Here is a 16161-nt window from a genome sequence, read left to right as displayed (position 1 = left end):
GCGAGGTCTCGCCTCGCCCAGCGAAGGTGAGGCGAAACCTCGCCATCGCACAGGTCGCGACGGCGAGGTCTCGCCTCGCCCGGCCGAAGGCGAGGCCGACCTCGCCGTCGCGACCCGGCGACGGCGAGGTCCGGCCTCGCCTCGCCCGCCGAAGGCGATGCCGCGCCTTGCCATCGCGACCCAGGCGACGGCGAGGTCAGCCTCGCCTTCGCTGGGCGAGGCGAGATCTCGCCGTCGCGACCCAAGTGACGGCGAGGTCTCGCCTCGCCGGATCCGGCCCTCGCCGACCACTGCGCCCACCACCGCCGGCCCTTCCCGGCGGTGGTGGGTTGGCGGCAGCAGCGGCGAGGGCTCCCTCGCCACTGCTGCAGGTTTTTTTTTTTTTTAATTTTTTTTAAAAAATGTACACGTCAGCGGGCTAAACGGTGTCGTTTTAGGTTTTTAATGCTTACTGAACCTCTCCGGCGAGCCGTGTCAGCGCCACATAGGATTTCCGGCGAGCCACGTCAGCATTGACACTAAAATGATCGTTTTTCAAAAAAGTTGGCACCAAAGTAATCCGAAAAAAAGTTATGGCACCAAACTGATCGCCGTACACAAGTTATAGCACTTCTAGTGTACTTTTGCCGTTTTAAAACTCTACAGATGAGGTGATGATGGCTAGAGCAAATAATATGATGCTAGTGATAGGTTAGAATGAGGATATTTATGCAGTGCGCTATAATAGTTATGTGTACGACTATTGTGTCTTTTATACATTATAATGATTTAGCAACAATGAGATAAACCTTGAGAATTCTAATATGACAATTACTAAGCAGAATAATATTTCTTTAACTCGTAGGAGGATTGGCTATAATCTAGTAAGGTTTTTTTTTTCGGGTTTAATTATGCGTAATCTTTAGTAGATAATCCTTCATATGTTACATTAAACAGGCCAAGAAATCTCGTCCTATGAGGAGTTTAAAACTCACATGAATGACCTGCTGGCTTCCCAGGAGTCAAGGCTAGGAGCACTCGAAGCCGAGCGCGATCGCTTCTTCGAGCTAGCTGTGGACACGAGCACCACCTGTGCTCAGTGCAAACAAGCGAACCTACATATGGATGGCCATTTGCGTGACTTTGTTATGGGCATCAGGAGCCAGTTTCACTCGAATTTCATAATGACTATGTAACCGCATTTGATAATGGAATGGCAATATCAGCATCTTTCGTTTTTTCTTCTTGCCACTCTCTCATTTCCCACGTCGTTGGGTAAAATATTTTCAAATATTTCCCGTAGATTGATCTGGGCAACTCTACGCCATCAATACTCATTAGTCGGTAAGCATTACCACTTAATGAATCGGTTACTTGATATGGTCCTTCCCATGTTGGGGACCACTTACCGAATCCTTCATTTTTCATTTTAATCAGCAAGATAGTTTTCCAAACAAGGTCGCCAACAGCAAATTGTCTGGCTTTTACATGTTTGTTGTAAGCCTTGGCGGCTCTCTTTTTCTGAGCGATGACATGATCTGATGCTGATGCTCTAACTTCATCCAGTTCGTCAATGTTCATGTACATCAACTCTTGATATTCCTAGCGTAAAATTTCGCTCTGGAAACGTACCCTTAGGGATTGTACGGTGATTTCCAGTGGAAGCACCACTTCCTGTCCATATGTCAACATATAAGGGCTAACGCTTGTACTGGATCATTTCGATGTTCGGTAAGCCCATAATACAGTTGACAATGTCGAGTCCCATTCCTTTGGATTTTTCTCAAGATGTTTCTTAATGAAATATGTTCAAGGAGAGAGATTTCGAGACAAACAAAAAATTGAGGGGAGAAAATGACATAGATAATTTATTGTCCGTTTTTTTGTGGAAGCATGAGGTAAATTGAGGGACTTTTCACCTCATATATCACATTCTAGATGGCTTTTGCTTCATGGGTAAGACTTGTTTGGTATCGGAACCAAGGGCCTCAAATTTGAATTTCCGCGCACCATCACTCATTCCGGGGATGTCCTCTCATTAAGAGCATATTCGGTTTTCCTTATTTCTTTCGTATCCATATGCATCGGATTCACATGCTTAAGCGCACCATCATCAAATCAACCTTTATGAAATAAGTACTGTTAAGATATAATTGTGAATTGGTAAGGAAAGGAAATACTTGGGGCCCGAACGCCTCGAAGTATGAAAAGGAAATAGCCCTATGTGAAATGGAAGAGATTATGATATTTGTAAATCGGTGGTTCCCGTTTGGAGAAGAATCAACAGAATAGCTAATAGCATAAAAACAATTCCAAGTAAAGTATAAAGGAAAAACTGATATGCCGCCCTGATGTTTCTTTCTCTCGAACCCCATACCCCTATAATAATGGTAGAGTAATCGCTCAAACAATTCGCTCAAAACGTATTATAAGTGGGGCAATGGTTATTGGGCTGTGCGTCAAAATTAGATGAGTAAAACAATTGCAATCAAGGCTTCGTTTGTTTAGCAAAAAATGAATGATTTTAGAAAAAAATTTCCTAAAAATGATCGTTTGTATTGCTCGAAAAATTAGTTAATGAAAAATATTTTCATCGTAGATAACAATTTATATCTAAATATTTTCACTAAATATTTTCATGGCCAGTGAAAATATGGGTTTTTATTCATTTATTTTTGTAAGCGATACAAGCGATCATCTTTAAGAAAATATTTTCTAAATTAATCATTTCCACGAAACAAACGCACCCCAAATACCCCAAAATCAAGTTGAGATGGGCTTGAGGAAGCAATTATAGAAAGAAGAGAAAAACATCATTGAACCTCTAAGCTCAACATATACTCCTCTGGTTGAAAGACACTATGCAAAGCATAGGCAAACTGGCAGGAAGCCGAAGCTTCCCCTTCTGTTACCCCGGGCGCAAGAGGCTATTATACCTTCCTACCCAGCAGTAATTAACCGAAGCTGGCATGAAGTTTACTTTCTCCACCCAGAAGGCTCCAAAGTTCTCTCTTTATCTTTGTCTTTCCGAGAGAGAGGGAATATGGAAAGAATTTATGGGGATATCCCTCCACTATACCAGAGAGTTCTTTCCTCTGTTTCTTCTTGAGCCTTTTAAGGACTTGCTCGGGTCCATATATCCATAAAGAAAAGAGGAGGAAGAAAAATATGACCACCTATACCCAAAAAGCTTTTCTTCCCCAATGTGTCATGTGAGTATCAATTTCGTATTTCGTCCGATGTTGTACTTTTAGCTTAAGTAGATTTCAAGGGCGTTGTAATTTTCATTTAGTTTCGATTCCTGTGTTCATTTGCCTCTCTCACGCACTTTAATCCCAGTCCTGTAGTTAAATTTCCCTTATGTTTTGAAACATTTACTCTCCTTGTCGTTTTCTTTCATTCATGTATTCTCCGTTTCAATTTCCCAACAATTGTTAACTTTCAAGTGCAAGCATTTGGATAGTTCAATCACCACGAGGTAAGTCACATAGCAAAACTGCGCCACATGGGCCATATTTGACCAATTAGCATTAGTTTAGTGATTTGTCGGTATCAAACGTCTATCACTTATTAAATTTTGGAAGGAATTATGTTCAAATGCATTCCACCAATAAAATAGATAAAGATAAAGATAAAATATATTGAAATAACTTTTTGTTAATGCACTCAATTTAAATTGAGATATTTTTTAAAAAATCAGATAAGATCTACCGAGTTTTAACTCATTAGTTCATTATTCGACAACTATTCAATTTTGTTTGAATCCAAAATTATGAAGAAAAAAATTGAAAATCGACCAATCGGGTTCAAGTACAAGGATCAAAGGTCTCTCCTCCTCGCTCAAATTAGAAGCTCCTCCATTTATTTCAAAAGGAATAGATTAAGATAATATATCCTAAAATAACTTTTAATCTAAGATATATTATTTTGAATATAAGTAATGATCGGAAAATGTCCATTTTTGTTTCAAGTTAAATAAAGTGAGAAACATTACTCATCAGGTCAATGGCAAAGATAATGCATGTTATGTGAAATACAAATAAATCATAGATTAATTATATGAAATACAAATAAATCATAGATTAATTATATGAAATACAAATAAATACAAATAAACTATATGTAATTATGGTCAAACAATACAAATAAGTCATAGATTAATTACACATTATTTTTATATAGATTATCTCATAACGTGATTTAGATTCGATAATTTATAATAATTTTTATCGACAACTTACCAACTTGTTAAAATTACTAAATGTTACATGAAATTACCAACTCCTTTTTTTTGTCCACTTACTAATTTTATTTAATTATTTCAAAATTACCTAGTATTCCAATAATTAATCGATAATGACTTATGGAGCTTATATCACCAACTATTTTGTTAAATTATCAACTCTTATTTGAATCAATTACCAGCATATCTTTGCCTAGTTTACCAACATCTATGTTGGAGCATACCAAGGGGTTAAATTACCAACTTTCGTAAGAAATTTTCAACTCTTTTCAAAATTACCACACTTTCCAATACTTTACGGATATTTATTTGCGGGAAAGTTTCCAACTCTTGCATTAATTTACCAACTCTTGTTTGAATCAGTTACCACTGTATGTGCTTTTTTTTAGAATTATCAACTGTTTCCACTAATTTACCAATATTTGTTTGCATAGCTTACTAATGTTGTTGAAGTCTATATGAAATTACAACTCCTCGAGTCATGTACCCACTTCTGTTTGCTTTAAATAATTTACCTGCATTTATTTCAGGATCTTACCAACGGGTTAAAGTGACAAATTTTTATATGAGATTACCAACACATTAAAAATTCTTGACTACTTCAATAATTTACTAACATCTATTTGTGGAGCTTAAGTTACCAACCTTGTAATTGAATTACCAATTCTTATGTGAGTTATTTATCAACATATATTTTATTGTTTCCAAATTGCCAAATGTTTAAATAATCTACCAATGATTATTTATGCAGCTTACCAACTTATAGAAGAACTAACTTTTATACGAAATTGCCAACTTCTGTTTGAGTTCACTTCTCAATGTAAATTTGATTGTTTCAAAAGTGCCATCTGTTCTCATCATCTTCCCAACATTTGTTTGGGAACTTTTTAATGTGCTAAAGTAACAAATTCTTATAAAGATTATCAACTTTTTTCAAAATTACCGACTATTTTTGGAACTTATGTTATCAAATTTTATTTAAGTTAGTTACCAATATTTATTTGATTGATTCGTAATTATTAGAATAATTTACCTACATATGAAGCTACTAAATCGTACTTGGTAAATTAACATGCTGGTGATTGAATCAGTTTAATTTTGATAAATTATTGGAACACTTGGTAATTTGAAAAAAGTCAAATAAACATCGGTAAGTAACTCAAATTTAGTTTGGTAATTTTGTATAATAATTAGTAACTTTGACGCATTGGTTCTTCGTACATTTTCGGAATAGTTAGTAATTTGAAATGACCGAAGAATGCTGGTGCTTTTCTAAAAGTATTGATAAGTTAAAAATGCATGACAAGTCAAGAAGTTGCCAATCAACTTTTTGTAAACAACCTTTTTTACAAATTTACCAGTACAAAAATAATTTCGATTTTAAACTCACATAATACCAGAATCGTCTATTTTTTTTTTTTTGGTAACCCAGGGAACCCCCGCACGGCCGACAGCCGGGAGGTAAACCCTGGGGGCGACACGTGCTAGCCACCACACACGTGCACCGGTTAAGTCACCCTGCGGCGCCCGGGATTCGAACACCCAATCTTTTGCGAGAGGAAGAGTGCCCTTTCCAGCAGCGCTACCCAGGCGGGTGGTCCAGAATCGTCTATTTTGATTTCTGCAATTATAAAAAATACAAGTAACGCAATAGGAGTTTCTTTTTTTTTAAAGCAAACATCCTTATTGTCACTCTCAAATGATAAGCATGGAACATGTGCAATCTTTTCCCAATCTGCACCGCTTTCTATTTGGCACCTCTCTTCCAGACCGGGACACCCAACAATTCTCAATTTCTTCAAGGAGGTGAGATGATGCATCCCATCAAGCATACATGCTAAACCATGGCAACCCTCAATTTGAAGATGTTGGAGCGAAGAGAGATTGCCAATCCATTCCGGCAAACTTGTCATATTCTCACAATGAATTAAGCCAATTGCCCAATTTGTTCATGAATTTGTCAGATGGCTTAATTCGTATGGAATTCAGGCAGGGACAACCCCTAATATTCACGACCAAAGTTTTGGGATTGATGATTGTGAATCGTACCACAAATAATCCTGATCTGCTACCACCAATTACCTTCTTCCCCATCATCCTCTCAGTCCAAGCCCGTGATATTCAACGCCTTTATGGAAGGGAGTTCACTCAGGTTCGGTAGATACTTCCATCCCCTAGATACATCAAGTTGGATCTCAATAAGATTGGTGATGGAGGAAAGCCAGCTTGGCGGACTCCTACTCATACAAGAGACTATAATCAAACAGGCCAAGTTTGGGTGTGGTCGGAGGTTCTCCCACACGATTAACTCATCGCTCTCACTTTTGCCATTTTGTTGCTTCCTCGTCCACTTCAACTCTAATTAAGAAACAAAGACATTTTTCCCTCAAGTAAATTTTGTTCGGTTCCGATTGAAGGACCTCCAACTTTCTAAGAGTAATGGACCCAACCAATCTGTTTAACCCACCTAGTTCATCTACTCTTACGACACCATGAGGTAATTTATGGTCCATATTTTGTATGATGAATTGGGATAAAGTCCGAAGCGAAGACAAGTGGTTCAACCCGCACGGCTTATGGCTAAGTGAGTCACACCCATCAAGTAAGAGGTGTCTAAGGTTGACCAATTTCCTAAAATCTCTTCGAAATGTTGTAAGCTTCTTGTGAGTTTAAGGGTCTGCAAATTCAACAAATTCGTGATTCAATCTGGCAAACTCTTAATGGATAGATTTTCAGAAACATCAAGAAATCTTAAGTGCTTCAAAAGACTCTCAAAAGAAGGAGGGATACAAAAATCTGCACAGCCCAACACCAACGTTCGATAATGCCTAAATATGAAAAAAGAATTCCATGAAATTTACTTGGAGACAACTTATGTACAGACGGACTACTCTTTAAAGAAAGAAATGTCGTAGATTGGTCGCTTCCAATAGAGGGGTCACTTCATGTAGCAAGGACGATTGTGAAGCAAATGATGCATGTCGAATTCCACCACCGATGATGCCTTCATCGAGACTAACCATCTTGCACTCATCTCCTGTGACTTTCAAGGTAAGATCGTGAATCTTGAACATTTTCACCTCACCTGTGAAGTAATCAACCTATTCAACTTCAAATAATGGCCTACCTTCTTTCTTGTTTGTGTGCTTAACGTTAGGGGTTTCCGATGAGATAAATCAAATTCTGGCAAGTGGGAATGGAATTAGCCGACAAGAAGATAAGCATGTGCAAATGTTAGTTGGTGCGAAGATGACTTGGGTCCATTAGAAAGGGACTCAAAGATAAGAGGAGGAAAAGACCCCAAAGGCTTCTGGGTCAAGAAAGGATGCGGCAAAAGCAAAGCAACTTGCTCTATTTGTTTAGAGGAAATTTTCCATTTTTTTTATTTTCATTTTCATCTGAAACCTGAAAATAATACTTGAAAAAGCGTTTGGTAAACATATTGAGATCAGTTTCCAAACGAAAATAGTTTCCAAAAGAGTTGATGAGCAGAACATTAAGAAAGACCATCGATAAAATGCTCTCCAGTATTAATATGGGTAAGAGGTTTCCCACAAATTGAAAGACAAGTGTTGAAGTGAGGTACATTAGGTGATGGGTTAATACACTCCTGTTTACACAAATAGAAAATATACAGAAAGGGATTTTTACTAGTTAAATCGCTCCACTTAAATCCATTTTACACAAAAAACATGATCTTAAAACTCTCTTCTATTGATTATATAAATTAGTTTACCAAAATTAAAATCTGTATACATATTAAAGTCTTAGCCAGCCCTGCTCGTATAATAATTTTTGCCACAAAAAAAACATTTAAGAGACTATTGCTTTGTCTTTTCTTTTTTCCCAAAAAGTAGACTTAGTCATCACGGGATTTCATTATGTTTTGTTGGAATTTCTCCAGCGACGAAATATCTTTTACCGAAAGTCATTCTTCGATTTTTAAATTAAAGGAAACCAAGATCTTGCACCAACTCCGGACGGGAAATATCACAAGCAATAAGAACCAACAACTTTAATTAGAACATAACTGTACGAACGCAAACCATGTCGGAATTAAATCGACGACAAGGCTTGGAAAATATAGACTCAGTAAAGCAATCAGAATCAAACAAATTATGTTGGAATTTAATCGACGACACAACATCCAAGATAAAAATACAAGCCGGAATTTAATCGATGACGCGAATTTGGAAGCTACAACTAGGAAAATAAAGTATTGTGCATGAAAGTAAAGATACTGAAAAGATAGTAAATTTGTTTGATTTGTGCAAGGATACTCTTCGGTAGATGACTGGTGGTATTTATACTGGTTAAGTGGTAACAGCTCCCCAACGGTTGCTAGCGGTTGCATTTTCCTCAAACGGTTTCTGTCGATTGTCCCCAAAGTCCTTTTTTTTTCTTTTCCAAAAGTCTCATGCCTATACTTCCACGATCTCTTGATCTTGTTCTCGAACGGTAATTCCTTTGAAAGTGCATGTTAACTGCCTCATTATCTTGTGCCCACGTTCTCACGATCTCATAGTCTTACTATGAGATGATTATTCTTTCAAACATTCATGACAATTGCCTCGCAATTTCAGATGCCCAGTGTGGTGCTCTTGGGCTTGCAATCGTACCTCTAAATTCCTCATGTTTGTTAGTTGATCCATCGTTTATATCGTCCTATCCCCTGGCGGCTTCGAATTTCTGAACTCTGTCTCAACGCTTCTCAGGTATTCAAGGAATTGTACACTGTCATTCGCCCATCGGCACATTCATTGATAATTACTGGTCCTTCGTCATCGTATGTCGACAGCTAATTGACTGTATCCCTTAACATGTGTCGTCGACACATATCAATATTGATGTGGTCATCAACGATGTGTCATGTGCATAGTAATGTCCGCACACTAGTCACGTGATCACTTGTGTTTACGCAGTAGTCACGTGTTCATCTATATCGATGACTTGTTCATTTTTTGGTGTAACATGTGTTTAGTAGACTATTACTTTGGTCCACTACTCAAAAACTGAATGAAATTTGGCATAATTGGGATGGTCTTGTCCAACTCGCTTACATTATAAACATTACAGCTACCCGTGATATTTTTTTTTTGTAATTTCACATACGAAATAAAAGAAATTTAAATTTTAGCGATTACGGGAATGACGAGAATCTGAACTAGATTGTAAACGTCATATACAAACTGATGGATTTATGTGGAATCATGTTCTTATAAGTTAGAATTTGCTTATGTGTAAAAATTAACTCATTAAAAATGGAGATATGAAAAACAAAGTGATGAAAAACTCAAAAGGGATAATGACACAAGCAGTTTTTGAAACTTTGGCACAATATGCAATATGGTCCATGAACTTTTAATATATTTAATGTGGTCCATGACATGTTCAATGTCGTCCATAAACTACATAAAAATGTTACATGTAGTCCCTGAGCTTGAATTAATGAAAGGACTACATTGAACATTTTCATATAGTTTAGAGACTAAATTAAACATGTACCAAAAGTTCAGGAACCACATTAAACAAATTAAAAGTTCATGGACCACATTACACATTAAATTAAAATTTAAATACCACATTGGACAACTAAAAAGTTCAAGAATCACGTTGCACATGTGGCCAAAGTTTCAAAGATCGCTTGCGTCATTTTCTCAGCTCAAAACTTAATCATTTTCTAAAGGAATAAAGAACAACAAAATTGGGAGTAAGCCGAAAAATAATTATAAAAAAAAAAAACAAAGCCCCCTTGTGATAATTCTACACTCTCACGGTTCTCTCACGGTTCTCCCTCCCACACAGATACATCCAAGAAACTCTTCCTTTCGTGCCCGACAACTTTTGGGTTTGTCCAATCTAAGCAGGCTTACATGAGCACTCTGGTTCTCCAGTTTGTACTTTGTACCCCGTACTGCGCAAATCATTTTGAGCGAGTGAGATGGAGGCGAGCAACAGCAAAGCGTCCGTGGTGGGCCGGCTGCAGGCGGCGAAGCACGAGTCCGGCAAGTCGTTCAGCCAGATAGCGCAGGAGACCGGCCTCACCAACGTCTACGTCGCCCAGCTGCTGAAACGACAGGCCCAGCTGAAGCCCGACACTGCCCCGAAGCTCCGGGCGGCCCTGCCCGACCTGCCGGAGGACCTCCTCCACGAGATGATGAAGCCCCCCATGAGGTCCTATGACCCCAGTTTGATTCAAGATCCTACTGTTTACAGGTCCCCTTTTCATTATTACTAGCTCCTATGATCGAAAATTTTTCTGTTTTTCTCTATAAGTAACATATTTCTCTTTTGAATTATCTTGGTTCATCTGTGTGGCTTTGTGCTTTGAGGGATATGGGTCTTCGATTCTTTAGATTTCGGATGATGGGTCATTCGGTTGTGTCGCGAACGAATCTAACCATGAGCTGTATTTTTTTTTTTTTGGTAAGTTACCATGAGCTGTATTTTGTTCCTAGCATGTGCTAGAATTTTTGTGAGGGCATGTCCATCCCTTAAAATCTGCATGGATTGTTGTTTATCTGATGTAAGGTGTAGATGAATCAGTTTGAAGTGTAATGCTTATCGCGGTGTCGATTGATTCAGAGTGGAAGACAAAAGTGCAATAGCTATCAACTGAAGTGGTAGTTCCAGTTATCTGGTGTTAAGAGTTGATTTAATTCATGACTATACTCTTTCTTGGGAGACTACTCTGTTTAAGCTCTGTCTGCATCTGGTGGCTGAGTTGAGCTCAACAAAACAGTCTTGATTCTTGAACTACGAGCAAACTATGTGTTTTTCTCTTATTAAAGATGTTCTTTAATGATCCTTCGCAATGAAAGGCTGCCTGTGTAGGCTGTGGAATTACGTAGAACACCAGATGAGGTTATTTCGACTTTTCTCTTTTCTGTAGCTGCGGTTTCAAGAGATAGATACGACCTGAAAACACGCCAATCCAAAGCTTTCATTTTTTGCCTTTGGGACAAATCCTGTTCTAGCTTGTAGGATTTTCTGTCATTGCTGTACTGTTCGATTATGGTACGGATAGTCTGTGATGCTGATCAGAATCTTGGAAATGGCTAATGCTTTAATTTCTAAGTCCTTGGCTATTGGATTCCCAGGTTGAATGAAGCGGTGATGCATTTCGGAGAAAGCATCAAGGAAATTATAAATGAAGAGTTTGGTGATGGCATGTAAGTCTAAATTCCTAACTGTATCATTCTCCTTTTGGAAATCTGCATCTTTGTCCATGCACAAACCATTTGTTCTAGTACGATGAAATTTGACCATGTTGTCTACATAGTATGATATTGGCATGACTTTAGCCCCTCTATTAGGTCTCCTGCTGAACAAGCCTGCAAGTAGCTCGTTTTTGGGTGTACACAATTCATTTGTGGTTATGAAAACAGGAAGTGGGTAAGTTGGAACGATGCACGTCCCAAGCAATGATAGTGGTCATCAGCATGAAATAGGACTGTTCTATTATTGACCTGCCAATGTCTTATGATGGGTCCCCACTTCAGTGAAAATCATGTAAATTAGATTCGTGAAATTGATATGAGATTCTGTGTAGAACATTCAAATGATACAAAACACCTTTCCTTGGTTTGCTTGGTTGAGTTGACCAGTAAGTCGATCTAGGAAGCGGCCTAGCTGCTGGTCTCAGGGATGATTATTCCTCATCCATGGAATGAATAATTGAATATTAGGAACTCGGATGTCTCTATTTCAGCTTTGTTCAATTGTTAACTCATTGACTTTATTGCCTTTAACGTGTTTTTGCAGAATGTCAGCCATAGATTTCTACTGCTCGGTTGACAAAGTCAAAGGTGTGGATGGGAAGGACCGTGTTCTTCTGACATTTGATGGGAAGTATCTGCCTCACACCGAGCAGGTTAGTTGGCATCAATTCTGTAGGCTAAAAGAAAGATGACGGAAGTAATATCTGGGTTTTCATAACAATTGATGCGTTACGATGCTTTCCGCAAGCAATGGAACAGCATAGCACCTTCTTTTCCTTTCAAGCTCACGTAAATCACTATTCTCCAAAAGATGGGAATCAAATACATATTCACTACTTTATGACAATATGCCTATGGAAATAATCTGTCTTCTGTTGAATACAAATTCCGCGTTTAAGTACTTATTTAGTTTGCTGCAAACTGTTGACATACAGCAAAAAGAAATTCAAATAGTCCTTTTTTCCTTCGCCTTTTGGCTAACAAGGATAGAATTAGCGACTGCCCAGCCACCTAATTCCCATTACTTAGTTACCTTTGCCATGAGCATAGGGTGGTTGGGGAAGGTGGTACATGTTGTTATTCTTCAGATAGTTTTACTGATTAGAATCTTTTCTTAGGTGTGTCCTACTTTTTCCACTTTCTTTTGAATTGGATAAGGTTTGCTGCAATATGCACCTTTTCTGAGCCTAGGTATCGTCTCTTTTAAAGAAGCAGACATGTTGACGAGTTTGATTCAGACAAAGAACCACACATGGTTCTCGTACATAAACATGCACATGCTCTTTCAGAGCAGTTTCATTACCTAATTATAGGCAGTCAAACGAAAAACTGAGCCGGTCCCTCTCACATTGTAACATGATTCATGAGGTGTCTGCTGATAGGTTTCTAGGTATCCAATCAAGGGAGTGAAGGATTCACTACTGGCTTTTAACTTCAGCACTTGAGACGAATAAGTTAAACAATGGCCATGTTCTGCTGCATCTGGTGCTTTAAAAATAACTGGATATCTTCTGGATTGGCATGATCTAAACATGTTTGCTCTTTCATTTATACTATGATCAGGTCACATGTTGAAAATTGTTTTCTCGCAGATATCGGAGCATATGGTTTCCAGGCTACACTTGCATGAAGAAAAATGAATATGCGAGCACCAAGTCTGGCGACGCAAAGCTCTTTAAGATAAAATGAAGGTTTTCATTTCTACATGGTTGCGAATTGCCTTAGGCTTTGTTGTGTATGTAATTATGTACTCCTCCAACAATGTTGTGTTGTGCTTTTAAGCTGCAATAAAGAATTAAATATTTTGATTGGATGACACCTCTTTAGCTGATACATATAGAATCAGTGGATTGCTCCTTGAGGCGATTTTTTTGTGGCATATCTCGGTATCTATGCTTGTTCCTGTAGCCTGTTTATTCTGATAGTAACTGCAGGTCAAGTCGTCGCAATAGTTTGTTGAACTTTCTATGAAAAGAATTACGGAGATTTCATTCATGCCTTCAGGAAAAGTTAGGATGATGATGCTAAAACAGCGGTGAACGATTTACACTTCTTGTGTAGGTAAGATGAAGCTCTCTTAATTGGAGTTTCGACAATCTATAATCCGGTTTATGTTTTTCTTGTTCTTTACCTAAAAGTTTGACAGTTTATCATTTTCCACATTGAAAAAAGTACAGCATCGAATCGTGATTAACAGGGCAATGAAATTCATTCTTGCAATTCGATATGCAGGGCGTGTGCGATGTCTATATGAAAATACTTATGCATCTGTTATGCCCAAAATGCTATTTCCATAGAAGCTTATGATCTTTGAATCTTTTTCTTCAAAGCTAAAAGAACTTGCCTCTTATATCCTCTCATTTCACAGTATCTATCAGCAAGTACATTTCACCCCAATGGAGGGAGGACTGTAAAATTAAAGCACAAAGCCTAAGAACACCACCTCATTGGCTAAACTGGAGAGCCAACAGAGGTAGAAAGAGACAACTTATTGCTTTACCCCAGAAGGAGATTTGAAGAGGAAAGGAATGAATTGAAGTGGATTATATATACTCTGTTAAAAAGGGCAAAAAAATGCTCCGGCCTTCACCTTAGAGGAATGCAAATCGATCCTTTTTTCTGGCTTATTTAGATAGCTCCGATCAGTTGTATTGTCAACGTGGTAAGATGAGTAATTCCACAAGTATGCTCTACCCTTGCCACTATGTTAATAGAGGTGATCGGTTGTAGAGTGGGTCAATTCTCATCATGAAACCTAGAATCATATCGGGTAAGGTCGGTTCTTAGCTTGTGGAAGCAGGAACCAGCCCAATCTACCAAACCAACTGGTCCAGTTCAGTTTCAGAGTCGATCCCGTAACGGGTGATTTTTTTTTTTTCCCTACAAGTGGGAGTTTCCCAGCATGAAAAAAATTTAATAATTAGGGTTTGCTTCAAAATAAAAAATAAAAAAAGGGTTAATACCACAAAAATCCCAAATTATTCTCTTTGTGATACAAATATTGCAAACTTTTTTTTTTTGGTAACCCAGGGAACCCCCGCACGGCCGACAGCCGGGGGGTAAACCCTGGGGGCGACACATGCTAGCCACCACACACGTGCCACCGGTTAAGTCACCCTGCGGCACCCGGGATTCGAACGCTCAACCTTTTTTATATCACTAAAAACCCTAAATTTACCATTGTGACACAAATACCTCAAACTTTTTTTTGTATTATAAAAAACCCTGAATTTATTCTAATGTGACAAATATATCATTGATGGAACTAAAATAGAGAGTATATATATGTCACATATGTATAAATTTGGGCTTTTTCGTGATACAAACAAAAATTTTGCGGTATTTGAATCACAGTGGACAAGTTTAGGGTTTTTAGTAAAAAAAAAATTATGGTATTTGTATCACTATGAGCATAGTTTGGGATCTTTTATGGTATTTGCCCTAAAAAGAATTAAGGAACCTTGGTCAGTCCAATTGGTCTGGTTCCTTATGTGGAGCCGAGAATCGGACCGATTATTCCCAGTTCCAAATTTTTAGAATTGGGATTGGAGCAATCTCCTTGAGAACCACTCAGATCGGCCAGATCAATCCGGTCCGATTTAGTTTCAAGGTTGCACACCCCTAGTTGATACTATATATGAGAAATTTTCTGAGAACGAGAGCCTTATGATATAGATTACTGGTAACTGGAAACTAAAAGACAAGCCCTTTAAAAACATCGAAAGAAAGAGTTATGTGTGAGATACCGTACATGTCTCATATGCTCATTACTTTTAGTTTTTACCATAACCCACTTATGCTCTCTTATTCCATCTCAAGGGCAATTTTTAATCCTTACGCAAATCGCACACGATTTCAAAGAGAGCGGCGACCAAAGCAACATCTCATAGCGCAGAAATGGAGGCAATGTCTGAGCTTCGAAGTTAAAAATATGAGATCATCCGTCCATGTTTCACTAGAAAATACTAAATTGTTTGGAGTATTTAGATGTATTTTGTCGATGTTTCCGAGCGGTAACAATTTTAATTCTTGATTGTTCTTTTGTTCCACTTTGTCATTACCAAACAAGTCATCACATTATACATTACAATTATCATAATTTTTTTTTTTTTACCAAAATACATCACTCAGATTTCAATTTGTTTGATGATGATTTTAGAGAAAGAAAAGGAAAATAAAGATAAAAGCCTCTTTTTGGTTTTTTTGGCCCTCACATAAATGAGATTTTCTAAGCCAGGCAAAAAAAAAAAGCCTAGCAAAAAAAATTATATACTGAAATGTATTGTCTTCCCTTTTTTTTTTTCAAAAACGAAAATGTGTTTTCTCCACTTCAGTTTTTATCCCTCGCCGTCTCGATCCCACCATGGCCCACAAACCCTGGCGCGTTCCACCTCCTCCGCCGCCGCGCGCCGCCCGCGCCGCCCGCGCCCTGTCCGTCCAATTCCTCCGGAGGCGCCTCTTCTCGACCGAAACCTCCTTTCCGTCGCCTCCGCTGCCCCCCCCCCCCCCCTCCTCTTCCGCCGCCTCTCCTCATCTCGCCCGCCCCTCCCTCCGCCGGCCTCAACCGGAACACGGTCCGCTCCGGTCCGGGCGTTGCGCGACCCCGTCCCATATACCTCCACTTGCTCGCCGGCGAACTCCGGCTCGGCCTCCCGCGAGCGGTTTCCTCCGGAGGCGGCGCCTCTGTTTCCGGGCTACGATCACCGGCGTTGGCTCGTC

The 16161-nt window shown here is 38.8% G+C and overlaps 1 protein-coding gene across 2 annotated transcripts; it reads left to right on the top strand.

The window, feature by feature from the left end:
• The first annotated feature begins 10034 nt into the window (after window positions 1-10034).
• LOC115683592 (cyanate hydratase) lies at window positions 10035-14146 on the top strand. Of its 2 annotated transcripts, none has more exons than XM_056321594.1 (4): window positions 10035-10438; window positions 11323-11394; window positions 11987-12095; window positions 13811-14146. In XM_056321594.1, the coding sequence occupies exons 1-4, from the start codon at window positions 10164-10166 to the stop codon at window positions 13874-13876; spliced, it is 522 nt and encodes a 173-aa protein (XP_056177569.1). In that variant the 5' UTR covers window positions 10035-10163; the 3' UTR covers window positions 13877-14146. The 2 variants fall into 2 exon arrangements, with proteins under 2 accessions (XP_056177569.1, XP_030463996.1); XM_030608136.2 differs by lacking the exon at window positions 13811-14146 and adding an exon at window positions 13035-13255 and having other exon boundaries at window positions 10039-10438.
• Window positions 14147-16161: the final 2015 nt, after the last annotated feature.

This window comes from Syzygium oleosum, unplaced genomic scaffold (assembly GCF_021117445.2).
Source record: "Syzygium oleosum isolate NSW1041296 unplaced genomic scaffold, Sole_v2.1 Sole_v2.01, whole genome shotgun sequence".
Classification (NCBI taxonomy): Eukaryota; Viridiplantae; Streptophyta; class Magnoliopsida; order Myrtales; family Myrtaceae; genus Syzygium; species Syzygium oleosum.
This window is presented reverse-complemented; position numbering and strand designations above follow the sequence as displayed.

Coding starts and splice junctions, on each gene's coding strand:
- LOC115683592 (XM_056321594.1), top strand. CDS start 10,164: ATGGAGGCGAGCAACAGCAAAGCGTCCGTGGTGGGCCGGCTGCAGGCG. Junction 11,395..11,986: donor GAAGAGTTTGGTGATGGCAT/GTAAGTCTAAAT, acceptor GTGTTTTTGCAG/AATGTCAGCCATAGATTTCT. Junction 12,096..13,810: donor ATCTGCCTCACACCGAGCAG/GTTAGTTGGCAT, acceptor CTCATTTCACAG/TATCTATCAGCAAGTACATT.